This window comes from Ranitomeya variabilis, chromosome 4 (assembly GCF_051348905.1).
Source record: "Ranitomeya variabilis isolate aRanVar5 chromosome 4, aRanVar5.hap1, whole genome shotgun sequence".
Taxonomy (NCBI): domain Eukaryota; kingdom Metazoa; phylum Chordata; class Amphibia; order Anura; family Dendrobatidae; genus Ranitomeya; species Ranitomeya variabilis.
The window spans coordinates 736,184,411-736,211,219 of NC_135235.1; the positions used below are offsets into that span (position 1 = coordinate 736,184,411).

General features: G+C 44.5%; 1 protein-coding gene across 1 annotated transcript; it reads left to right on the top strand.

Moving 5' to 3' along the window:
- The first annotated feature begins 2,567 nt into the window (after positions 1–2,567).
- On the top strand, positions 2,568–25,488 carry LOC143768036 (uncharacterized). The gene is made up of 6 exons (XM_077256693.1): positions 2,568–2,743; positions 2,873–3,052; positions 3,135–3,258; positions 3,342–3,439; positions 3,638–3,728; positions 21,400–25,488. The coding sequence occupies exons 1-6, from the start codon at positions 2,666–2,668 to the stop codon at positions 22,152–22,154; spliced, it is 1,326 nt and encodes a 441-aa protein (XP_077112808.1). The 5' UTR covers positions 2,568–2,665; the 3' UTR covers positions 22,155–25,488.
- The last annotated feature ends 1,321 nt before the right edge of the window (positions 25,489–26,809 follow it).

The following is a 26,809-nucleotide window of genomic DNA, read 5'->3' on the forward strand; positions in this document are numbered from 1 at the left end:
ATTAGGCGATCACCTGAACCAAAACTTATTTAACGAAGGAAAGTATAAAAAAACCTGCTGTGGTGTTCACAATCCTCTTGCAATAGGAAAAGCTGGATGGCAAAACAAGTGCCAGTAATATCCCACAAGTAATAGGAATGAAAAAATAACTTTTAACCATGCCAAAGTAGTTGAAAAGAAAAGTCTTGAGTGAGGAAAAGAAGGGCTCAATTCTGGCTTTACTAGCACAGGGACACAGTGAGCGTCGTGTTGCCTCCATCCTCAAAATCTCTAAGATGGCAGTCCATTACAACAAGGTCAAGCAGCAGACATTGGGGACAACAAAGCTACAGACCGGTAGAGGGCGAAAACGACTCTCCACTGACCAGGATGACCGTCATCTTATTCGATGGTCACTCAGTAATCGTAGGATGACATCAAGTGACCTACAAAAGGGATCACAAATGGCAGCTGGGGTGAAGTGCACGGCAAGAACCGTTTGTAACAGGCTCCTAGAGGAAGGACTCAAGTCATTTAAAGCTAGAAACAGCCTTTCATCAATGAGAAGCAAAGGAGAGCCAGGCTGAAGCTTTCCAAAGACCATAAGGATTGGACGATAGAGGACTGGAGTAAGGTAATCTTCTCTGAGGAGTCTAATTTTCAGCTTTGCCCAACACCTGGTCATCTAAGGGTTAGATGGAGACCTGGAGAGGCATACAAGCCACAGTGTCTTGCACCCACTGTGAAATTTGGTGGAGGATCGGTGATGATCTTAGGATGCTTCAGCAAGGCTGGAATTGGGCAGGTTATTCTTTGCGAAGGACGTATGAATCAAACCATATCCAAGGTTATCCTTGAAAAACAGTTGATTCCTTCTGCTCAGGCAATGTTCCCCCAACTCTGAGGACTGTTTTTTTCAGCAGGACAATGCGCCATGCCACACAGCTAGGTCAATCAAGGTGTGGATGAAGGAGCATCACATCAAGACCCTGTCATGGCCAGCCCAATCTCCAGACCTGAACACCACTGAAAACCTCTGGAATTTAATCAATAGGAAGATGGATACTCACAAGCCATCAAACAAAGAAGAACTGCTTACATTTCTGTACCAGGAGTGGCATAATGTCACCCAAAAGCAGCGTGAAAGACTGGTGGAAAGCATGCCAAGGCGCATGAAAGCTGTGATTAAAAATCATGGTTATTCCACAAAATATTGATTTCTGAACTCTTCCTGAGTTAAAACATTATTATTGTTGTTTCTATGATTATGAAGTTTTTTGCATTATTTGAGGTGTGCAAGCAGTGCATTTTTTTAATTATTTTGACCATTTCTCATTTTCTGAAAATAAATACAAAATGTCTTGCTTGGAACTTCGGAGACATGTTGTCAGTAGTTTATAGAATAAAAGAACAATTTACATTTTACTCAAAAATATACCTATAAAGAGAAAAATCAGACAAACTGAACATTTTGCAGTGGTCTCTTAATTTTTGTTAGAGCTGTATATGGATTTTTGATTTCGTTATTTATTTTGTTTGCATTATTTCTTTCCATTGTTAGTACACTGATGAAGGTCACTGTTTGACCGAAACGTCTGGATACTGTACTACAGTTTTGACTGCATTAAAATTACCTCATATCTTCAAAAGTTGAGTGCCAAGTTTCTTTATCACAGACACCATTTTTAGGCCTGTAATTATCGTAGTAACTAGACCGCAACATACTATCGAGTACTTGGGGGCAGAGGACAATCAGCCGAACACTGTCACACCTTCTTCGATGCCATGTTTGCAGCAAGTGGTTAAACTGCCAGGATTCTTGTTGCAGCCGCCCCTGTGCCATCCCTGCGGTGTATATCTATGTTCAGGGGCCCAAAAGAGTTAATTAAAAAAAACAAAACAATTGTTTATTGTGTGAAAAAAATAAAATGTGTCTTCTGCTTTTTCCATGTTTTTTTTCTTTTTGCAAGAATTGTTGGAGCCAATTTTTTTTTAGAAACATTTTAATATCTGTTTTTTTCTGGTGTATTTCTTGCAAAATAGAAAGGCCTAAGGCCAGAAATAAATCCCATAAATCACTGTACATGGAGACTTTGGGATCAGATAATTTCTGTGTGCGGTGTTTGTGAAGACGAAAAAAACCATTTATAAAAGCTTCAAACTTCTGTGTGTGAATCAGAGCTGAGATCTGACGTGATAGAAGATTACAGTGCGGGGAAGACGGGAAACCTCCATATAGAGGCCGGTGGGGATGGAGTCAGTGACCGACTCTGGACAGATCTGTTCCTAGAGCCGCAGTAGGAGATGGAGATGTCGTCCTCATCATGAAGTCGTTATTTCTCCTGTCACGTGTAATGAATATCTCCTGCAGTATTACTAATGCCGATTCCAGGGTCGGTAAATGAGACGAGAATTAGCGTTATGGAAGATGAGTCTATGAGGAACGTATTCAGCTGCCGACTCCAAGGAAGAAACTGCTTGTTGTCTGTGGCCTAAATATATAGGTTTTATTAGTAGATGTAAAGAAGAAAACTAAATACAGTAAAATAATAAATCTCCTCATATGTTTTTTTATGATTTTTATGTTACATCGGCTCATCTTCTTCTCATTCAGGTCTCTACAATATCGGATCCTCTCAGTGAAGATCTTCTGTATAAGAGAATTTTCCTGATTTACCCATCAAGGATGGATATGGACAGAGACAAGATGGCGGAGAGGATATTACACCTCACCCTAGAGATCCTCTTCCGTCTTACTGGAGAGGTGAGAGATTCTGATGACGTCACATTACATCATTCTTATCTATGGGAATAACAGATGGACAGAACTGGAGAGGTGAGGACTCTGGAAATGTCTGTAGTGAGATTTATTAATGTGTCTCTCCATAACCAGGATTACACTGTAGTGAAGAAGACCTCTAGTGAGCGCTGTCAGGACCCTATGTCTGAGGGATGGGGAAGACCCCTGAGCCCAATCACGGTTCCTCCACCTCACACCCTGATACATGAGGACATCAATGACCAGAAGATCCTAGAACTCACCTACAAGATGATTGAGCTGCTGACTGGAGAGGTGACGCTGCTGGGAATGCTGGGACATTATACAGTAACGCTATGAAGGGATCGGGGGATGACGGTATCATTGTATGTGTCAGGTTCCTATAAGGTGTCAGGATGTCGCTGTCTATTTCTCCATGGAGGAGTGGGAGTATTTAGAAGGACATAGAGATCTGTACAAGGACGTCATGATGGAGGTTCCCCAGCCCCTCACATCACCAGGTAATAGACAGGACTAAATACACAAGGCCTATAATTATCTGTATGTAAAGAATGAATTCAGTCCCTGTGTGTGTTTCCTCCAGACCTATCCAGTAAGAAGACAACACCAGAGAGATGTCCCCGTCCTCTTCTTCCACAGGACTGTAAACAGGAAGATCCCAATGTTCCTCAGGATCATCAGGTAGATGGAGAGAAGGTGTCAGGAGATCTCCCCTATGATGTGTAGACAGTGGGGAAGGTCTTGTGCTCAGTCTTGTTTTATCCTCCAGTATTATATGTTTTATACTTGTGTAATGAGAACGGTGGAGATGGCAGGATTAGAGCTGACCATAGATGTGACTTCTCCATCTTTCTGTGACTTTTACAATATTTGTTTCAGGGTGAAGATCTGACCCATATTAATACTACAGAGACATATGTGAGGGGTGATGAGCGGTGTAAAGAGGAGATTCCTACATATGACTACCCAGGTGAGTAGTGACCGCTAAATGCAGAGAAGTCACAGATTCTTTTTGATTACCGGCTGTGGCTGCTTTATCGGTGGTGTAGTCCGGCCGTATTACAATCGTGTGATCACCATTTTGCCTCTAGACCACAGCATTCTCCTCTTCCCAAAACTTTTCAAATGACTTTGGGCATTGAAAGCCCTTTTCTATAGAACTTACAACCTGGAGGATCCACCTATCCCCTGGGATTAGGAGACGCCGATGACAGCGTACGTAGAATGTGCTGACAAGATAGAAAATCACTTGAGGAAAAATATTATGATGGGCCTGTAAGAGAAAGCGGAGGGTAATGATGCTCTTGGCTTCCTAGATCCCCGATATCTTATTGGATGAATCTATCTTCTCTCCCTTCTGTGCTGCTGAATGTGATCATATGGTCCCTACAAGACCAGGTCCAGTCTTTCTGGCCAAACTTCACTTTTATGATCAACAACATTAAATGTGCAGTGAGGCCAAGTGTGAATTTCTGTACAATAACAGAGTTTCCCTTTATCCTGACTTTTCAATTTGTATTACAACTAACTAATTTAAAGGAGGATTGTGATAAACTACATAAAATCCATTACACCTGTGCCACGATATATCTCTGAGCTGTGCGTGGCTGATTTCTGTAATACACATTTATTCACACCTGCAGGAGATGTGTTGGCTCGAGCCCTGGTTTCATGGATTCACTCTACGTCATGCATTACATTAGGTTTTCAATCCTAAGGAATTCAGATTACTGCACAATCTCTCCTGAAATGTGGAGCAGTATTATTTTCTCTATTCTTGTGGTCAGGACTCATAGTAGCTCCAGTGGTCCACCATAAATGACAGTTTACTGTTGGAGCTCTCCCCTCATGCATACATTGTTGTTGGGGGTGTAACATAGAATTAAAAAATGTCTCTTTTTTTATCTGTTCATTCTGTATGATAGCTTGGAGTGGGATTGACCTGCGTCACTTATGTGAGTCTGTTTCTTATTTAATCTGTATTTGTAGTTTTCAGTTAATGAGATTCTCGTGCTCTGGGGAGGGGCTGTGGGCGGGGCTTTATGTGGTGCTCAGGGGCGGGGCTGTGGGCGGGGCTTTGTGCTGCTCCGATTACATATACATCTGTATTGGCTTATGACAGGTCGCTAATCCCTCACTTACCTGCCCCCCATTTTTACATAATGCATATAATAGTGTTGATATTATTGTTGATAATGCCTGTAATATTGTGGCTATTGTGAGGCTTAGGCCGGCGTTACACTAGAGAGGAATACGGACGTATAAGAGGCGCAAAAACTACGCATTGCACACGGACCAATGATTCTCTATGGGGCAGCTCCTATCTGCCATATATTTCTTTCCGTATCTCATTGAAACACACATATATATATATATATATATTTATATTTAATACAGAGCTAGATAGCAGAAAAGCCGGTAATTCAATTGTCGGCTTTTGCTATCTCCTTATCAAACCTGACAGGATATGAAACATGGTTTACATACAGTAAACCATTTCATATGCCTTATGTTTTTACATATTCCTCGCTAATATTGTAAGAAGTGTCTCTGTGCAACATTTGGGAGCTCTAGGTGTTAAAATAAAGGGTTCAATCTCAGAAAAAACTGGCATGGGCTCCCTCTCAATTTTCTCCGCCAGAGGGGGGAAGCCAGTGACTGAGGGCAGATATTAATAGCCTAGAGAGGACCATGGATATTGCCCCCCCCCCTCCCCGGCCAAAATATCCCTTGTGCCTTTTCTGGGGTGGCTGGGGGCAGATGTTTTTAGCCAGGGGGGGCCAATAACCATGGACCCTCTCTAGGCTATTAATATCTGCCCTCAGTCACTGGCTTTCCCCCTCTGGTGGAGAAAATTGTGCGGGAGTCCACGCCAGTATTTTTCTGTGATTTAACCCTTTATTTTAACACCCAGAGCTCCCAAATTTCGCACACAGACACTTCTAACATTAGTAGTGAGCAATATGTAAAAAAATAAGGGATATGAAATGGTTTACTGTATGTAACCATGCCCCATACCCTGTCAGGTTTGATAAGGAGATAGCAAAAGCCGACAATTGAATTACCGGCTTTTCTGCTATCTAGCTCTGTATTAAATATATATATATATATATATATATATATATATATATATATATATATATACAGTACAGACCAAAAGTTTGGACACACCTTCTCATTTAAAGATTTTTCTGTATTTTCATGACCATGAAAATTGTACATTCAGGCTGAAGGCATCAAAACTATGAATTAACACATGTGGAATTATATACTTAACAAAAAAGTGTGAAACAACTGAAATTATGTCTTATATTCTAGGTTCTTCAAAGTAGCCACCTTTTGCTTTGATGACTGCTTTGCACAATCTGGGTATTCTCTTGATGAGCTTCAAGAGGTAGTCACCGGGAATGATTCTCACTTCACAGGTGTGCCCTGTCAGGTTTAATAAGTGGGATTTCTTGACTTATAAATGGGGTTGGGACCATCAGTTGTGTTGTGCAGAAGTCTGGTGGATACACAGCTGATAGTCCTACTGAATAAACTGTTAGCTGCTTTTTTCTTGCCATAATACAAATTCTAAGTAAAGAAAAACGAGTGGCCATCATTACTTTAAGAACTGAAGGTCAGTCAGTCCGAAAAATTGGGCAAACTTTGAAAGTGTCCCCAAGTGCAGTGGCAAAAACCATCAGAAACTGGCTCACATGAGGACCGTCCCAGAAAAGGAAGACCAAGAGTCACCTCTGCTTCTGAGGATAAGTTTATCCGAGTCACCAGCCTCAGAAATCGCAGGTTAACAGCAGCTCAGATTAGAGACCAGGTCAATGCCACACAGATTTCTATCAGCAGACACATCTCTATAACAGCTGTTAAGAGGAGACTTTGTGCAGCAGGCCTTCATGGTAAAATAGCTGCTAGGAAACCACTGCTAAGGACAGGCAACAAGAAGAAAAGACTTGTTTGGGCTAAAGAACACAAGGAATGGACATTAGACCAGTGGAAATCTGTGGTTTGGTCTGATGAGTCCAAATTTGAGATCTTTGGTTCCAACCACCGTGTCTTTGTGCGACGCAGAAAAGGTGAAAGGATGGACTCTACATGCCTGGTTCCCACCATGAAGCATGGAGGAGGTGTGATGGTGTGAGGGTGCTTTGCTGGTGACAATGTTGGGGATTTATTCAAAATTGAAGGCATACTGAACCAGCATGGCTACCACAGCATCTTGCAGCGGTATGCTATTCCAGCCGGTTTACGTTTAGTTGGACCATCATTTATTTTTCAACAGGACAATAACCCAAAACACACCTCCAGGTGATGGGGTGCTACGCCAGATGATCTGGCCTCCACAGTCACCAGACCTGAACCCAATCGAGATGGTTTGGGGTGAGCTGGACCTCAGGGTGAAGGCAAAAGGGCCAACAAGTGCTAAGCATCTCTGGGAACTCCTTCAAGATTGTTGGAAGACCATTCCCAGTGACTACCTCTCGAAGCTCATCAAGAGAATGCCAAGAGTATGCAAAGCAGTCTTCAAAGCAAAGGGTGGCTACTTTGAAGAACCTAGAATATAAGACATAATTTCAGTTATTTCACACTTTTTTGTTAAGTATATAATTCCACATGTGTTAATTCATAATTTTGATGCCTTCAGTGTGAATGTACAATTTTCATAGTCATGAAATTACAGAAAAATCTTTAAATGAGAAGGTGTGTCCAAACTTTTGATCTGTACTGTATGTATATATATATATATATATATATATATGTGTGTATGTGTGTATGTATGTATGTATGTATGTATGTATGTATGTATGTATGTATATATATATATATATATATATATATATATATATATATATATATATATATATATTAGGAAAAAATGGAACAGCACACTCCACTACTTATCTTCGGGTGCAAAGCCCAGACAACCCGTCCTCGGTTGTTTCCAATTCATATACTTCACAAAAACAGGCAGCACTCCATGTTCTTTAGGTCAATATGCAGGTGTTTATTGAGCCCACATCTCCATGCAACGTTTCGGCTCTAACTGAGCCTTTCTCTTTAAATGAGGTGTGTCCAAACTTTTGGTTTGTACTGTGTGTGTGTATATATATATATATATATATATATATATATATATATATATATATATATATATATATATATATATATGTGTGTGTCTCACTGACATATATATATTATAAACTGTATATGTTTTCACCAATATTTGAGACCATGGATCCATTCTATGTCCATTTTGCAAGCCGGCGAGAAAATCTCGCCATACGGATGCCATGCAGAGGTTTACATGCTCAAAATACGCAGCCACACCTTGCCTACGGATGACATCCGGATCACTGTTCAGGGAACTTTTATGCGTATTTGGTCTGTAAAAAACAGACCGTATTTTTATGCGTTGTGTGTGACTCCAGCCTTAGAAAAATATTACATCCAGCAAAATGGCACCGGCGGCGACTGTCCACTAGCATCTATTACTTATAGATGCTAGTGCGCAGGCACCGCCATCGCCGGGGACATTTTGCTGTAATTTTTAATGTAATTTTTTTCTAAGCCTCACAATTGCCACAATATTATCTGCGTTGTCATCTTGCACCTCCAGCACACATATGGGGAGCTGCGGTAGATCTTACACAATCTGTATGATGTGTATTAGCATCTGTACAGCAGCTTTCTGGCGTTCTCCAGGTGATTGGATGAATTACCATATATACTCGAGTATAAACCGAGGCACCTACTTTTGCCACGGAAAACTGGGTAAACTTATTGACTCGAGTATAACCCGGCTATGTATTGTCCCCCCATCCTGTCCTGCTATGTGTGTCTCCCCGTCCTAGTATGTGGCTCCCCATTCTGTCCTGCTATGCGTGGCTCCCCCGTCCTGTCCTGGTATGCATGGCTCCCCTGTCCTGGCATATGGCTCCCCCATCCTGTCCTGGTATATGGCTCCCCCGTCCTGTCCTGGTATGCGTGGCTCCCCGTCCTGTCCTGGTATGTGTGGCTCCCCCATCCTGTTCTGCTATGTGTTGCTCCCCTGTCCTGGTGTGTGGCTCCCCTTCCTGTCCTGCTATGCATGGCTCCCGCATCCTGTCCTGGTATGTGTGGCTCCCCCATCCTCTCCTGGTATGCGTGGCTCCCCCGTCCTCTCCTGGTATGCGTGGCTCCCCCATCCTGTCCTGGTATGCGTGGCTCCCCCATCCTGTCCTGGTATGTGTGGCTCCCCCATCCTGTCCTGGTATGCGTGGGCTCCCCGTCCTGTCCTGGTATGCGTGACTCCCCATCCTGCTATGCATGGCTCCCCTGTCCTGCCCTGGTATGTGGCTCCCCCATCCTGTCCTGCTATGCGTGGCTCCACCATTCTGTCCTGCTATGCGTGGCTCCCCTGTCCTGGTATGTGTGGCTCCCCCGTCCTGTCCTGCTATGCCTGGCTCCCCCGTCGTGTCCTGCTATGTATGGCACCCCCGTCCTGTCCTGCTATGCGTGGCTCCCCATCCTGTCCTGGTATGTGACTCCCCGTCCTGTCCTGATATGTGGCTCCCCATCCTGTCCTGGTATGTGGCTCCCCGTCCTATCCAGGTATGTGGCTCCCCTGTCATGTTCTGGTATGTGGCTCCCCCGTCCTGTCCTGGTATGCGGGGCTCCCCCGTCCTGTCCTGGTTTGTGGCTCCCCCGTCCTGTCCTGGTATGTGGCTCCCCTGTCCTGTCCTGGTATGAATGGCTCCCCTGTCCTGCCCTGGTATGTGGCTCCCCGGTCCTGCCCTGGTATGTGGCTCCCCGTCCTATCCTGCTTTGCGTGGCACCCCATCCTGTCCTGGTATGCGTGGCTTCCCTGTCCTGATATGTGGCTCCCCCATCCTGTCCTGGTATGTGGCTCCCCCTTCCTGTCCTGGTATGAGGCTTCCCCATGCTGTCCTGCTATGCGTGGCTCCCTATCCTGTCCTGGTATGTGGCTCCCCCTTCCTGTCCTGGTATGTGGATCCCCCTGTTGTATGCATGGCTCCCTCGGTTCTGCATTGCTCAGCTTCCCTGGTCCCACATAGCTCGACTCCCCCGGGCCCGCATTACTCAGCTCCCCTGGTCCCGCATTGCTCAGCTACCCCGGTCCCGCATTGCTCAGCTCCCCCGGTCCTGCTTTGCTCGGCTCCCCCCAGTCCCGAATTGCTCAGCTCCCCTTGTCCGCATGGCTCGGCTCCTTCGGTCCCTCATTGCTCAGCTCCCCAGTCCGCATCTTTCAGCCCCCCAGTCCGCATGGCTTGGCTGCGTCCTTTCCCTGGTAGTATGCATAACTCACATTGCCCCCTCCCCATCATACTCACCCTCCTCGCACCAACATCTCCGTTGTCCTGGCGGCTCTCCTGTGCTTAGCGGTCATGTGGTACCGCTCATTAAGGTAATGAACATGTTCTCCACTCCTATGGGAGTGGAGATGCATCCATATTCATGACCTTAATGAGCGGTACCACGTGACCGCTGATCAGAGGAGAGGAGAGCCGCGACGGAGGGTGAGTATGACGGGGGGGGGGGCGCAATGTGAGCTATGCATACTACCAGGGGAAGGGGAAGCCAAGCCATGCGGACCGGGGAAGCAGAGCCGAACCATGCGGGATCGAGGGAGCCAAGCCATGTGGGTTCGGGGGAGCCGAGCCTTGTGGCCACGAACTGCGCCTGCGCAATTGACACTGCTGCGGTGCCTTATGGGATTCGGGGACAGCGGCCGGAAGTCCCAACTGGGGATTATTAGATTAGATATGTAATTTTCTTTGTACTTCATAGATTTGATTGCAGGGATAATTTAGTTTAGGAGATTTTGATTCTGGCTTCTGAAAAGATTTTACTCTGTCTGATTTTACAAACTTAGCACAATTTATTTTCCTTTCACGAGTCTCATGTTTTCTAGAAAAATCAAGGGATTGCACACATTCAAATAAACAATGTTTTTGTGACGCAGTAACACGAGATGCAGAATTTAGGAATCCAAGTTTGTTTACAAAACATTTTATCATTGATTGTGTTTTGACATTTTTAATGAGAGTTTTGTACAATCATTCAAATATGAACATGAATGTAAAAGTACATTCTTTCTGGCGAATCAATAATTTTTGAAGAATATCAATATCTGGACAATTTTATTTCAAAGCACAGAAAATCTGAATTTTTAATCTGCCTTTATCATTTAAATTTTCATGTGACTCATTTTCACAAGACATTTTTAATGTTAACCATCTGGAAAAAGTTACAGGAAGCCACATTTTAAACAACTGATTCTTCTCCTCATTATTTAAATCAAACTTGTCAGCAAAACTCTCAAATAGCTCTGAATTTCTACACACATGGATTTTGTTATCATATGCAGGAATGATTTTGCATCATTTCAACAAATTTTTCCAAACTTTAATTTGGAGTTGGGCCTCTGAGTTGTCATCTATTTTTAGTGCTCTTTGGACATCTGTTCCTCATACATCATCTACGTCAGCTTCTAAATCTCCACCTATGTTTCCTCCATCTTTTTCCATGTCTTCGGACATAAGGTCACCTTGAGTGGCCGTTACAAACATGTGTCTGACATCTTGTAACTGTTTCTCCACATTACAATCAATGTCTGGAACATCATTACACTATTTCTGCACAATCATTTTTGGATTTTTCTGACACAAACTTGTGAAATACGTCAAGCAAATGTAAAATATGTTTCAATTTCTCTCTTTCTCTTTTAAAGGACTCCAGCTTAGACTCTAACTAGATTTTCCATTTCACATTCTACATATAAGCGGAGCCATAAAACTTCTAAGTTAGACTTGTCTACAGACATACATCTCAGTCTACTTTGCTTAGAAAAAGAAGTAATTACATCTATTTTTCTTACCTTGAAATATCTCAGCTTGTAGTTCCTTTGTTGGACAATGCTGGGCTCTGGTCATCAGCACGTCTATCTTCAGTATGTCTGGCACTAGTAGTGCTTCTGATACTTGTCAATCCATCTGGCTTAGTCCTCACTCGTAGGTTTAGTCTGATCCTTGTGACTTGAAGTATCATAGTGGAATTCCTGTCAACTTGCACAACAGATTTAGCTGAGCTTGCCAAAATGTTAGAAATACTTATTTTGTATATTTATTTATTCAGGACTCTTTAGCAGATGCGATACTCTAAAGAAAATGTCACGATGTTTCTTATAAAAAAATGTAGTGGTTTATTGGATTGTCCACCAAAAAGAATAATTGCAACAAAACTGTGACGCTACCAAGGAGGTGGGGCTAGAGTGGACCCTCTGGACCATGTAAAAGACCTACCCCTGGGCGAGCTGACCTAGTGAGACTGACCCCTATACAGGGACCGTCAGGAGCAGGCCCAGAGGTCACCAGACCACAGTAGCTAATACTGAGAGGGACAGCTCAGAAGGAGGGAGGAAGGGATTAAAAAACGGAAAACGGACGGTAGGAGATGCTAAGCTGAGTCAGGGGAGAGCACGGACACAGGTTAGCGATGGACGAAGTGAAAAGCACGAGGATGCCAGACACTGAGAACAGAGGGGCCAGAGACACAAGCAGAAAGCTAATGACGATCAGGCGCCCCCATGCAGGGGAGACAGCTTGGAATACTAAATACCTCACCCGGATTGGCTGTAGGGGATCACCGGGTCCTGGTATCCTATAGCAGAGGAATTGTAGCGCGTGCGCCCTCTAGAGAAGCCAGGACACCTGCGCAGAAGACGAATCCCTGCAGCAGAGGCAGGAAGCAGGGAAGGAGCACCATGGAGACGAGCGCGCCGGGACCCGGAAGCAGAAGGAGAAGGCACCCCTGCAGTAGCACAGAGAACAGCGCGCCGGGACCGTGGAGCTGAGCGGCAGGAACGAGCAGGAAGAGCAGCCGCTGAAGAAGCAGGACGAGTGCGCCGGGACCCAGAGGTGGAGCGACGTAGGTGAGTAGGAGCAGCGATGCTAACAGTACCCACCTCCTTACGACCTCCGCCTCCCAAACTAGAGAGAAATTTGTTTAGAAGACGAGATGCATTGATGTTTTCTAACGGTTCCCACGACCTCTCTTCAGGACCGAAACCCTTCCAATCAATCAAGAAAAAATCTCTCCCACTAACCTTTTTCATGGCTAAAATATCCCTCACCTCAAAAATGTTATCGGCATGGGCAGATTGAGGAGAGGAACAGGAAGAAGGATGGAAGCGGTTAAGGATAATGGGTTTGAGCAGAGACACATGAAAAATATTGGGGAATACGGAGCGAGGCAGGCAGCTTCAGCTTGTAAGCGGCATCGTTGACTCGACTCAAAATCTCAAAAGGACCGATGTAGCGAGGACCAAGTTTATAAGATGGTATCTTGAGTCTAATGTATTGTGAGGAGAGCCAGACCTTGTCGCCAGAAAAAAACGGAGACGAATCGGCATGTCTTTTCATTCTTACAGATGCCTTATTGAGTGCTTCTTTAACCTCTCCCCATATTGTAGAAAACTCCAAAGTCAAAGAATCAGCTGCCGGTACTCCAGAAGTTGAGGAAATCGGAAGAGGCATATTCGGATGCTGTCCAAACACAACGAAGAAAGGAGACTTAGCTGAGGATTCACTGGAATGATTATTGTAAGCAAACTCAGCCCAAAGCAGAAAACTGACCCAATCATTTTGGTGGGCATTAATGAAGTGTCGAAGATAAGCAGCCACAATTTGATTCGTTCGCTCAGCTTGACCATTGGTTTGAGGGTAGTAGGCTGACAAAAAATCTAAAGACACCTTCAAGAGTTTGCATAACGCCCTCCAAAAGTGAGACGTAAATTGTACTCCTCTGTCGGACACGATGTGTTGAGGAAAACTATGGAGTTTGAAGACATTCAAAATAAATACCTTTGCCAATTCTGGAGCCGAGGGTAGACCGGGCAAGGAAACAAAATGAGCCATTTTAGAGAACCGATCTACTACTGTAAGGATGACTGTGCAGCCTGAGGAACTCGGAAGATTGGTAATAAAGTCCATGGCGATATGCTGCCACGGAGCAGAAGGAGCTGGAAGAGGAAGCAGGACTGCATGAGGTAACTGTCTTGGCACTTTGTTCTTGGACAGGAAGGACAAGAGGCAACAAACTCTTCAACATCTTGACGCAACGTAGGCCACCAATAGTAGCGGGCGATGAGAAGGAAAGTCTTCTTAATCCCCGCATGGCCTGCCAATTTCGAAGAATGTCCCCAGCGAAGCACCCTCTCTATGTCACCCTCTGCCACAAGAGTTTTACCTGAAGACGGACAGATTATCCTTAAAGGGGCCACAGTGACGATCTTGGAAGGATGCAAGATATGTGCTGGTTTTTCGTTGATATCCTCCGGCCTGGGAAAGCCTAGATAGTGCGTCGGCTTTGACATTCTTGTTGCCTGGCCCAAAACGAAGCTCAAAGTCAAAACGGGCAAAAAACAAGGACCATCGGGCCTGTCGTGGATTAAGTCTCTGCGCAGTCTGAACATAGGCCAAATTTTTATGGTCAGAAAAAATTACAAATGGATGCACGGCTCCTTCCAGAAGGTACCTCCATTCTTCTAGTGCCAGCTTTATGGCCAAGAGTTCTCGGTCTCTGATGGTATAGTTGCGTTATGATGCAGAAAACACTTTAGAAAAGAATCCACAAGGAACCATTCGGCCCACAGGTGACCTTTGGGAGAGCACCGCTCCGGCACCCATGGAGGAGGCATCAACCTCGAGAATAAATGGCTTGTTAATCTCCGGATGGTGCAGTACAGGAGCGGAGGAGAAAGACTGCTTCAGGAATCCAAAGGCATTCTCGGCCTCTGGGGTCCAAATCTTCGGGTTGGAACCTTTATGAGTGAGAGATGAAAGAGGCTGAATCACAGAGGAAAAATGAGATATGAACTGCCTGTAGTAATTAGCGAATCCAAGAAACCGCTGGATGGCTTTTACTCCGTAGGGTTGCGGCCAATTGAGAATGGCATTCACTTTCTCAGGGTCCATCTTAAGTTCAGAATCCGAGTTGATGTATTCTAGAAAGGGCAGAGAAGTTTGCTCGAAGAGGCATATCTCGTACTTAGCATAAAAACGATTCTCTCTCAAACGTTGCAAAACCAAACGAACACTTCTTCTATGGGTCGGAAAATCTGCCGAAAAAACTAGGATGTCATCCAGATACACCACAACACTGGAGTAGAGAAGGTCTCAGAAAATATAATTGACGAATTCCTGGAAGACTGCGGGAGCATTGCAAAGGCCGAACGGCATGACCAAGTATTCATAATGACCGTCCCGGGTGTTAAAGGCGGTCTTCCATTCATCTCCTGCGCGGATATGGACAAGATTGTAAGCACCCCGTAGATCTAGCTTAGGCTACTTTCACACTAGCGTTTTTTGCAATCCGTCGCAATGCGTCGTTTTGCCGAAAAAACGCATCCTGCAAAAGTGCTTGCCGGATGCGTTTTTTCTCCATAGACTAACATTAAGCGACGCACTGCGACGGATTGACACACGTCACAACCGTCGTGCGACGGTTGCGCCGTGTTGTGGCAGACCGTCGGCTGCAAAAAACGTTACATGTAACTCCGTCCCCACCTCCCCGCACCTCACAATGGGGCGGCGGATGCGCTGGAAAAATGCATCCGCTGCCGCCGTTGTGCGGTGTATACAACGCTAGCGTCGGTAACCTCGGCCTGACGCACTGCGACGGGCCGAGCCCGACGCTAGTGTGAAAGAAGCCTTAGTAAAGATTCACGCTCCTCTAAGCCGATCAAAGATCTCCGGAATGAGAGGTAGAGGGTACTTGTTCTTGACCATGATGTTATTCAGACCTCCACAGGTCAGCCAATACTCTTCTCTGTCTTTTACTACCAATGCCCATAATTCTCTCTTCTGACCAATAGGTACACATGGTCTGCTGTATCAGATTGTCATCTGTCCTGTGATTGGTTTTCACTCATATAAAGTACAAGCCATCCCTACCCCCTCCTTATTGGGGGAACCATGAGAGCCAATCTTATCGCTTACTTAATAATAATTTTTATTTATATAGCGCCAACATATTCCGCAGCGCTTTGCAACTTATAGAGGGGACTTGTACAGACAATAGACATTACAGCATAACAGAAATCACAGTTCAAAACAGATACCAGGAGGAATGAGGGCCCTGCTCGCAAGCTTACAAACTATGAGGAAAAGGGGAGACACGAGAGGTGGATGGTAACAATTGCTTTAGTTATTTGGACCAGCCATAGTGTAAGGATTGGGTGTTCATGTAAAGCTGCATGAACCAGTTAACTGCCTAAGTATGTAGCACTACAGACACAGAGTGCTATTAACTGCATAAAGTGTATGAGAACATGATGCGAGGAACCTGATTATGTTTTTTTTTTTTTTTTAGTAGGCCACACAGGGATAGTTAGGTTAATGCATTGAGGCGGTAGGCCAGTCTGAACAAATGAGTTTTTAGGGCACGCTTAAAACTGTGGGGATTGGGGATTAATCGTATTAACCTAGGTAGTATATTCCAATGAATCCGCGCAGCATGTATAAAGTCTTGGAGATGGGAGTGGGAGGTTCTGATTATTGACGATATTAACCTGAGGTCATTAGCAGAGCGGAGGGCACGGGTAGGGTGGTAGACTGAGACCAGAGAGGAGATGTAGGGTGGTGCTGAGCCATGGAGTGCTTTGTGGATGAGGGTAGTAGTTTTGTACTGGATTCTGGAGTGGATGGGTAGCCAGTGTAATGACTGGCACAAGGTAGAGGCAACGGTGTAACGGTTGGTGAGGAATATGATCCTGGCAGCAGCATTCAGGACAGATTGGAGCGGGGAGAGTTTGGTAAGAGGGAGGCCGATTAGTAGAGAGTTACAATAGTCCAGACGAGAATGAATAAGTGAGACAGTAAGAGTTTTTGCAGAGTCGAAAATAAGAAAAGGGCGAATTCTAGAAATGTTTTTGAGATGCAGATAAGAAGAGCGAGCCAGTGATCTGATGTGGGGGGTGAATGAAAGCTCGGAATCAAGGATGACCCCAAGGCAGCGGGCATGTTGCTTTGGAGTAATGGTGGAACCGCACACGGAAATGGCAATGTCAGGCAAAGGTAGGTTAGTAGAGGGAGAGAACACGAGGAGTTCAGTTTTTGACAGGTTCAGTTTCAGATAGAGGGAGGACATGATGTTAGAGACAGCGGTAAGACAATCACTGGTGTTTTCTAAAAAGGTCGGCGTGATAACAGGAGAAGAGGTGTATAATTGGGTGTCGTCAGCACAGAGATGGTACTGGAAACCAAATCTACTGATTATTTGTCCAATAGGGGCAGTATACAAAGAGAAGAGGAGGGGGCCTAGGACTGATCCTTGAGGAACCCCAACAGTAAGGGGAAGGTGAGAGGAGGAGGAACCAGCAAAACATACAGTGAAGGATCGGTCAGGGAGATAGGAGGAGAACCAAGAGAGAACGGTGTCCTTGAGGCCGATGGAGTGGAGCATAGTGAGGAGGAGCTTATGATCCACAGTATCGAATGCTGCAGAGAGATCCAAGAGAATTAGCATGGAGTAGTGACCATTAGATTTAGCTGTTAGTAGGTCATTAGAGACTTTAGTGAGGGCAGTTTCAGTAGAGTGTAAAGAGCGGAAACCAGATTGAAGAGGGTCAAGAAGAGAGTTAACTGAGAGATAGCTGGTAAGATGGGAGTGGACCAGGCGTTCGAGGAGTTTAGAGATGAAGGGAAGATTAGAGACAGGTCTATAATTAGGGGCACAAGTTTGGTCGAGGGAGGGTTTTTTAAGTAATGGATGTATAATGGCATGCTTAAATGAGGAGGGAAAAATACCGGAAGTGAGTGAAAGGTTGAATATTTTTGTTAGGTGAGAGGTGACAGCCGGGGAAAGGGACTGGAGGAGATGTGACAGAATGGGGTCACTGGTGCAAGTGGTCGGGCGAGAAGATGCAAGGAGCCTGCTTACTTCTTCTTCTGTAACCGGTTCAAAGGCAGAGAGTGAACTAGATGCAGTGGGGGAGGGAGGACAGTGCATGGTATAAAGAGATTGGGAGATGATTTCCTGTCGAATGTGGTCAATTTTTTCTTTGAAGTAATTGGCCAGATCGTCAGCTCGGAGATCTGTGGTTGGGGCCTGCTCTCTTGGGTTGAGTAGGGACTGGAAAGTGTCAAAGAGATGTTTAGGGTTATTTGACAGTGAGGTGATGAGGGTGTTGAAATAGGTTTGTTTGGAGAGGTGAAGGGCAGAGTTGTATGTTTTTAGCATGAACTAATAATGGATGAAATCTTCGGGTAGATTAGATTTTCTCCACAGACGTTCGGCGCACCTGGAGCACCGCTGCAGGAAACGTGTTTGCAGCGTGTGCCATGGTTGTCGCCGTCTGTGCCAAGTTGTTCTATGTATAGGAGGTGCAGCTTCATCCATACTTCATACTTTATTACACATTTCATCCCATCTTATAGATTTTACTACTTGCCTGGGGGAGATAATTCTGGGGGACTGCGGCATCATTCTTCGGTGCCTCCTCTCTCTCTCCATTTTCCTATAGAGTGTTCAATCCATTTGCCCTTCGGAAAACTCATCATAACAGCCTTCCAGCTTGTCGGCTTTCAGTAAGCCCATCTGCCTTCAATATCATGAACTGTGTCTCCACCAAGGGGGTCCAATGTATTCTACACCGCACACCTTCCTTACATCAGATTCAACCTGAGTGGTTGTGAATAAGAAGATGTTTGGGGATCAATGTAATATATTATGATCATCATTATAAGGTACTAATCAGGTCCCAACACAATATAAATATATATATATATATATATATATATATATATATATATATATATATATATATCCTGCATTATATGCAAAAAAACAGAGCAGCACAGCAAGCAAATAAAGAGTCCGTGTGCAAAAAGCTCCCAAAGGCATAGACCAAACCTCCAATGCAGGAATTCAAAAAGCAGGAGCAGAACACCATTATAAGTGAAAAAAGGGCTATTTTATTTAGCCCGTGACAGCGACGTTTTGGTCCAGTGAAGTGAACCTTTCTCAAGCCTTTCTCATCTCCTGCAGTAGATTTTTTAAAAGCTATTTTATATATCCACTGGGGGTTTATTTATCTATCATTATTGATTCGCAAACTTAGGTGGAACAAGAAAAGGATAAGATAATAATTTTAGATGTTTACATAGAGTCCTATACTGTGCCTCATGTGGGCACAGTCCATACATTTAGAGTGCCGGTGTTCTGCAATATATGTGGTTTAGAGAAGGTTACCAATCGGATCTTATGGAAAGCATTTTACTACTCAGTATTATTTAAACTGGGAGGATCTTATATAATGTAAGTCTGGCCATCCTACAAGAGGTGGCCATTAGCTTCATATGGTTAGATCTTTTACTGGGACTCAAGCCAAATATCAGTTTCCTTTACTATTTGAATATTAATGATTTTCATGACAGTGATTTTCCCCTTTACAGGATACACTTAATCTACAAAGGACATATATACTCAAGAACGTCCGTATATTTTCAAAAGAAGGCAGTTTATAGCCGTAGGGCGTCTCCTATTAAAGCGAAAAATGCAATTTGCCTCCAATGGTAGCAATATTTTATCCAAGTCTCCCTTTCTAGGGCCCAAAAGGACATGTCTGAATCCCCATACCTTTATACCAAAGGGATTCTGATGATGACAGGGTCTCATGTGGGTGGAGAGGGGATTATCCAATTCTGAATTGATAGCACTATGATTCTGGGGAGTGGCAACTGAGATGGTGTATTCTCAACATCTGATGTTAAGTGGAGAGATAACATTTCCTCTGATATCGCAGTAGCAGATGGACTGCCTTCAATTTCAACTAAGGTTTCAAAAACTATATCTGTCCTCCAACATTCTAGTATTACATCCCATCCAATTACCAATGTCTTTTTAGGACAATTTCTTCTTCCTTGCTTTGTATTCTAATTTTAATATTTCTGGATAGATTCATAATTTCGGGATGATTTTATATGGTCTTAATTTGCATATAGTTTAGATATCTTATTCTTAGTATCCATCAATTGTTTTTTCCTTTTCTCAATGATAAAGGAAAGGTTTTAAACATAGCATCCCATTCAGTCAGGGTGACTATCACCTATATCTCCAGATAGGGATATGTATACTGACAGCCCCTTTGGTATGCTATCTATCATAAGCCAAATAGTGTTTAAGAGTGGCAGTTTCCCATCAAACAAACAGTTGAACACCACGATCCACTGGTTTATCCTATAAGTAGTGTTGAGCATTCCGATGCTGCAAGTATCGGGTATCGGCCGATACTTGCTGTATCGGAATTTCCGATACCGAGATCCGATATTTTTGTGATATCGGGTATCGGTATCGAAACAACATTAATGTAAAAATGTGTAAAAGAAAGAATTAAAATAAAAAATATCGCTATACTCACCTCTCCGACGCAGCCTGCACCTCAGCGAAGGAACCGGCAGCGTTGTTTGTTTAAAATTCGCGGTTTTACATGGTTACGTGAATTCCCGGCTTGTGATTGGTCAGCGCGGCCATGTTGCCGGGACGCGGACCAATCACCGCAAGCCGTGACGAAATTACGTCACGGCTTGCTGTGATTGGTCCGCGTCCCGGCAACATGGCCGCCATTAACCAATCACAAGCCGTGACGTCACGGGAGGCTGGACTTGCGCGCTTTTTAAAAAGCGCGCGTGTCCAGCCTCCAGTGACGTCACGGCTTATGATTGGTCACGGCGCCATGTTGCCGGGGCGCGGACCAATCACAGCAAGCCGTGACGAAATTACGTCACGGCTTGCTGTGATTGGTCCGCATCCCGGCAACATGGCCGCCATTAACCAATCACAAGCCGTGACGTCACGGGAGGCAGGACACGCGCGCTTTTTAAAAAGCGCGCGTGTCCAGCCTCCCGGCTTGTGATTGGTTGATCGCGGCGCAACCAATCACAAGCCGTGACGTCACGGGAGGCTGGACACGCGCGCTTTTTAAAACGCGCAAGTCCAGCCTCCCGTGACGTCACGGCTTGTGATTGGTTAATGGCGGCCATGTTGCCGGGACGCGGACCAATCACAGCAAGCCGTGACGTAATTTCGTCACGGCTTGCTGTGATTGGTCCGCGTCCCGGCAACATGGCCGCGCTGACCAATCACAAGCCGGGAATTCACGTAACCATGTAAAACCGCGAATTTTAAACAAACAACGCTGCCGGTTCCCTCGCTGAAGTCCCGGCTGCGTCGGAGAGGTGAGTATAGCGATATTTTTTATTTTAATTCTTTCTTTTACACATTTATATGGTTCCCAGGGCCTGAAGGAGAGTTTCCTCTCCTTCAGGCCCTGGGAACCATCAGGATACCGTCCGATACTTGAGTCCCATTGACTTGTATTGGTATCGGGTATCGGTATCGGATTGGATCCGATACTTTGCCGGTATCGGCCGATACTTTCCGATACCGATACTTTCAAGTATCGGACGGTATCGCTCAACACTACCTATAAGGTTTTTTATTTGACTGTGAACTGTCATTGTCTTGGTGAATAATTACATATTTTTACATAACTTGCCATTTGTACAGACATTTTAAGTAGTAAAATATTAAATTCAAGGATATTTCATTAAAAAATAATAATTGTTTTTTTTTCTTGGCAGAGGACTGTACCAGGAGATCAGAGGGACAGCTGACATCTTCAGTTTTTCAATCAGATGATCTTAATATCCCACAGGATACAATTGAAGTGAACGTCATTACTCCATCCCTTCACAGCAAAGATCTGTCATCTGATAGTATGAAACAGGTCTTGTCTTCTGATTCATTACCGACTACTAAGGAAAATCAAAGTCACAAAATAAGTATTAAAAAACTAATTGCTCCTAAAGCAAAAAAGCTGTTTTTGCATTCAGAATGTGGAAGTAGTTTTCCCCTTGAAAACTGTGGTCTTAAGCATAAAAAAATTCACAAAGCAGAGAAAAGATTTTCTTGTTCCATGTGTGGAAAACGTTTTAGCCAGAAATCAAAACTTGTTAGACACCAGAAAAGTCACACAGGGGAGCAGCCTTTTTCATGTTCAGAATGTGGGAAATGTTTTACCCAGAAATCAGATTTTGTTAGACATCAGATGACTCACACAGGGGAGAAACCATTTTCATGTTCAGAATGTGGGAAATGTTTTACCCAGAAATCAGGTTTTGTTAGACATCAGAGAACTCACACAGGGGAGAAGCCATTTTCATGTTCAGAATGTGGAAAGTGTTTTACAAGTAATAGGAGTCTTATCACACATCAGAGAACTCACACAGGGGAAAAGCCATTTTCATGTTCAGAATGTGGGAAATGTTTTACAGAGAAAGTAACTCTTGCTAAACATAAGAGATCTCACACAGGGGAGAAGCCATTTTCATGTTAAGAATGTGGGAAATGTTTTAGGCTGGGTTCACATTGCTCTAGTGGCGTCCATTAGACGGACTACGTTACACCGCGGCATAACGCGGTGTAAGGTAGTTCGTTAACGCCGCCATTACTTCCTAGGTCGGACGCATCGCTAGTGCACGCCCACAATGGGCGTGCGCTAGCCACGTGCCGTCATTGATTGATGGACCCTGGAACATGGGCTGCAGCGTTTCCGGGTCTGTCACTGCTAGCGCAGATAGAGCTAGCAGAACTCTATCTGCGCTAGCGATGTGACAAGTCGGCACTTGCGTTAACAGCTGCCCGTTAACGTATGTGCTGAACGGGCTGCTGTTAACGCAGTGTGAACCTAGCCTTACAGAGAAACCAACTCTTGCTAAACATAAGAGATCTCACACAGGGGAGAAGCCATTTTCATGTTCAGAAGGTGGGAAATGTTTTACAAGTAAAAGTGGTCTTATCAAACATCAGAGAACTCACACATAGGAGAAGCCATTTTCATGTTTAGAATGTGGGCAATACCCTCTGATGAAGGAGACAGCAGTATCTCCGTAAAGTGTAAGAGAAACTACGACCCTTTGGACCTCCATACACGAGCAATGAGTGATGTTACACGCCGACTACTCCTACACGTGGCACAAACCACATCTGTTGAGTCACCGACTGGGGCTCCCTACTTTGAGATTTGCTGCAGCGAACTTTTGAGACTTATTTCCAACAGGTCGTGCGAGTATCTTCCCTATACCAGTGGAAATGTAGATGTACAGTAAGTTATTTCCCACAAGGATTTCTACTTGTGTTACAAGTTTAACACCATGCTTCATTATTTGCAAGTATCAATATAAAGCCACTGACACATGACTTTATAATTCGTGCTGCATAGAACTGACACAAGATTAAATGCTACATTATTTTGTTGTCCTGTGGCTAAGGCAACATGGAGAATCAAAACTGTGCATGACTATTGAACTGTGTCTGCCAGCTGTGGCTCATAACTATTAAAGAATTGTCCCTACAAAGGTTTTAACTAAAATTAAGGAAAATTATATAGACAACTCCATTAACAATTGATCTTAGTAAATAACGAACTGTGCCTGCCAACCGTGGTATTCACTTTATCAACTACGGCTATTGGATAACGAATTTTCCTTGCATGGTGTATGATGTTTAACTATATGTGTTTGCTGTTTTGAATATATCCTTTTTATTGTAATTTGCTATGTGTTACTAACCATTCAATTTATCAAGTAGGCATTTGCACAATTAATGGGGATTAGTGTGGATGATATTTTATAGGACTAAATTCAGCAATTATTCACACTATATAACGCAGAGAAGATTTTTATTTTCATTTTAATCTCATTAGTATTACACCACCTCATTAGTTTTTTTTGTCTTGTGCAACATTTATATATATATTTGTCTTTGCGCATATATCCCTTTCCCTAAATGTCCTAAAGGTGAGAATAGCGTGTGTAACAATATCTAAATTCTTGTTTCCAATGAAAATTTTTAGTTGGCTCTTGTTTCTGTGACAAAGAGTTTTCCTGTCAATGCTACATATTATTAATGCATAAAAGTTTCAGTACTTTGAAACATTATTATTTTTGCAAATATAAAGATGCAGAATATTTTGTTGTGCCATTTTCCTGATAATTATTTAGAGGAAACTTAGCAAAGATTCAAATAACTAAAACCTGTCTAAACAATATTGTAAAATACAGTTACAGAAATTGCACTACACCATTTGCTCCTTATTCATTGACAACTCTTTTTTGCTCGTCTCTTGTACTTCTGCATTGGATCATCTCTTACAATTGTCCAACAGTAATCTGCACGCAGTGATGGATTCCATTTGCCTTGATATCTTTTCTCCAAAGTCGCAAAATTTTGGTGAAATCTCTAACCGTGCTTGTCACTCGCTGCTTCACATTTTGGTGGAAAAAAGTAAAGATGCGAATGTAAAAAATTATTCTTGAAGGACATGTTACAGCCAAGATCCTTATATGTTTTGAGGAGATTTTTCACCAACTCTTCATAGTTATCTTCTCTTGAGTTTCCCAAAAAATGTAATTACCACTAATGTGTATGCTATTGTGGAGCCCCAGTGTCCTGGTCGTCACAGTGTCATTGCTTTCCTCACGGGGAGAGTGATGTTACGTTTGGAAGCGATGAAGGATATCCTTCACAAGGTAATCACAATGCACACAACATGTTCACACTCCAGGCCACAAGGGGGAGCTTTTGATCCTATTCCTAGGTGACTCCCCTATACTGTATATATATTGTGGTTTGGAGGGAAAGAGGGAGTTAGTTAGTGCCGGACAGCAGACTGGAGCAGTCTGAGGCAGGAGAACGTATGAGCAGCCATGTAGCCACAATTGCTACAGCTCCTGGAAAGGAGATAATACAGAAGGAAAGGACATCGTTCAGTGAGCGTGAAGGTGAGCGAAGCACAGGAGAGTGATATCAGGAGAGACCAGATACGAGCAGGCTGCCTCCTTCTGAAGCGCAGATTGCCGGTAGCTGGAATACCGAGGTTGTAAGGGACTCTACGACTGACAGCAGAGGCCAGCAGGACAGCTGAACTGCAAGTTACCTGTCCGCCTTAATACCCAGGAGACACAGTGACACCTATAGAGTCCGGGGCATGATAGAGTCACTGTAAAAAGGCTCGATTCACCTGTAATACGGATTTATGTCCTATCCTATATAGGGACAGAGAAGAACAGTGAGGACCTTATCTGAAGCCATAGGCAGTAAGGGACTACAACACCACCGAGCTTTGAGGAAGTCTTTTAACTCCACCTTTTAAAGGGGACTCTGGTTTTGCTTCCAAGCCGGCCAGACTCTGCCTGCCCTGTGATCTGGTGCCCTGGACTGTGGCTGCCTGAAGTCTTCAGTAAACCAGGTAAAGAGACTGCAAACCTGTGTCCTCGTTCTTTACTGCACCACTCACCATCTGCCATCTACACACTGGGAGCCCTGGGGATATACTTCACCTGTGGAAAGTTATACCATCTAGCTGCCATAACATCACCCCAGAGGACCTCTTAAAGCAGCGTTGGTCCCCACTGACCGAATACCACAGGTGGCTTCACGAACATAAACTTTATTCAATTTCCCCCTTTACATGGGCGTTGTGGTGATACGCTACCTGAGTGTGTTGGGGGACACTCACTTGGCACGGGATTCAAGCACTAAGGCATGATATCTCACACAAATCAGTCCATTTTGGTTTATTAATTGTCATAAACCGCACCGTAAGTCGGGTTGTACATCACCAGTTTACATATACACATACTTTAACATGTGTGGCTTTACAAAGCATTCAATAGTCACGCCTTATCTCTCCAGTCACCAAGTGACTGCACAGTTCAGCAACTGTCATATGTTAGCACACAGTTCTTTTCGTTCATGTTATATATCAACGGAACACATTATCCTCGACAGTCTGTTCCAATGGCAGATAAGCTTCTCTGCCATATATTACAGTTCTTTCCCCAATACCAGGGGTTACCTCACAGGAGCTCACACACTGACCCCTGCCAGTGCTAATTCACACAGGGGAAACTGCCTCACTGGGATCACCGTCCTTGTGAGCAGGGCACCTAGGATAGTCCAGACCCACAGTAGGAACTGTAGCTTCCCCAACCCAGTAGCCAACACAGGCTCTAGATGCAGCCTCTCCGTATGCTTTCAGGAAGTCCAGTCACAGGCACTTCCAACACAGGCCTCCAGTCCATGGTCTTACCAGGTGATTCAGGACTCCAGTCCATCCCAGGACAATCCAACACCCTGACCATTCCAGGACTCACACTCTTACCCGGTGCTTGCAGGACTCCAGCCCATACCAGGACAATCCAACACCTCGAGCATTCAGTCCATAGCCTCAGCAGTGCTTCCAGGACTCCAGCCCACTTCAGGGCAATCCAACACACAGGCTATTGCAGGACTCACACTCTTACCCGGTGCTTGCAGGACTCCAGCCCATACCAGGACAATCCAACACCTTGAGCATTCAGTCCATAGCCTCAGCAGTGCTTCCAGGACTCCAGCCCACTTCAGGACAATCCAACACACAGGCTATTGCAGGACTCACAGTCTCTCCAGTGCTTCCAGGACATCTCCACTGCCAGGAGACTCCAACACTGACCGCCCACTCAGTGCCAAAACCCAACCATGTGCTATTCAGGAATCCTATTCACCAGGACTTCCAACACAGGCTTCCAGGGCCTTGCACTTGGACCATTCAGATCCACACACAGGAACCTTGTGACCAACACCCTGGTCACATTACATACCTGTAACCACTCCCCTGGGTGGGAATGTGGGTGTGTGTGGCTAGTTTGACCCTCCCATCTCTCATAACTAGCCCTGCCAATATCCCATTAGAACTACACAATTACTTGTGGGACTACAGGTCCCAGAACACAACATAACTTCAGACTGACAGTGGAGAGTGTCCTCTGCGACACACATACCGGCCATTTATAATCCTGCCGGACTTTCTCTCACCACCACAGTTATACATCCAAGCGCATCCTGCAGCGCGCACACAGCGCCCCCTGGCTGTAACACCGGTCACTGCACCACAGCGCCCAGGGCCACGGATCTCGTCGCCACCATGACATCCCCCTGTGAACACCGGAT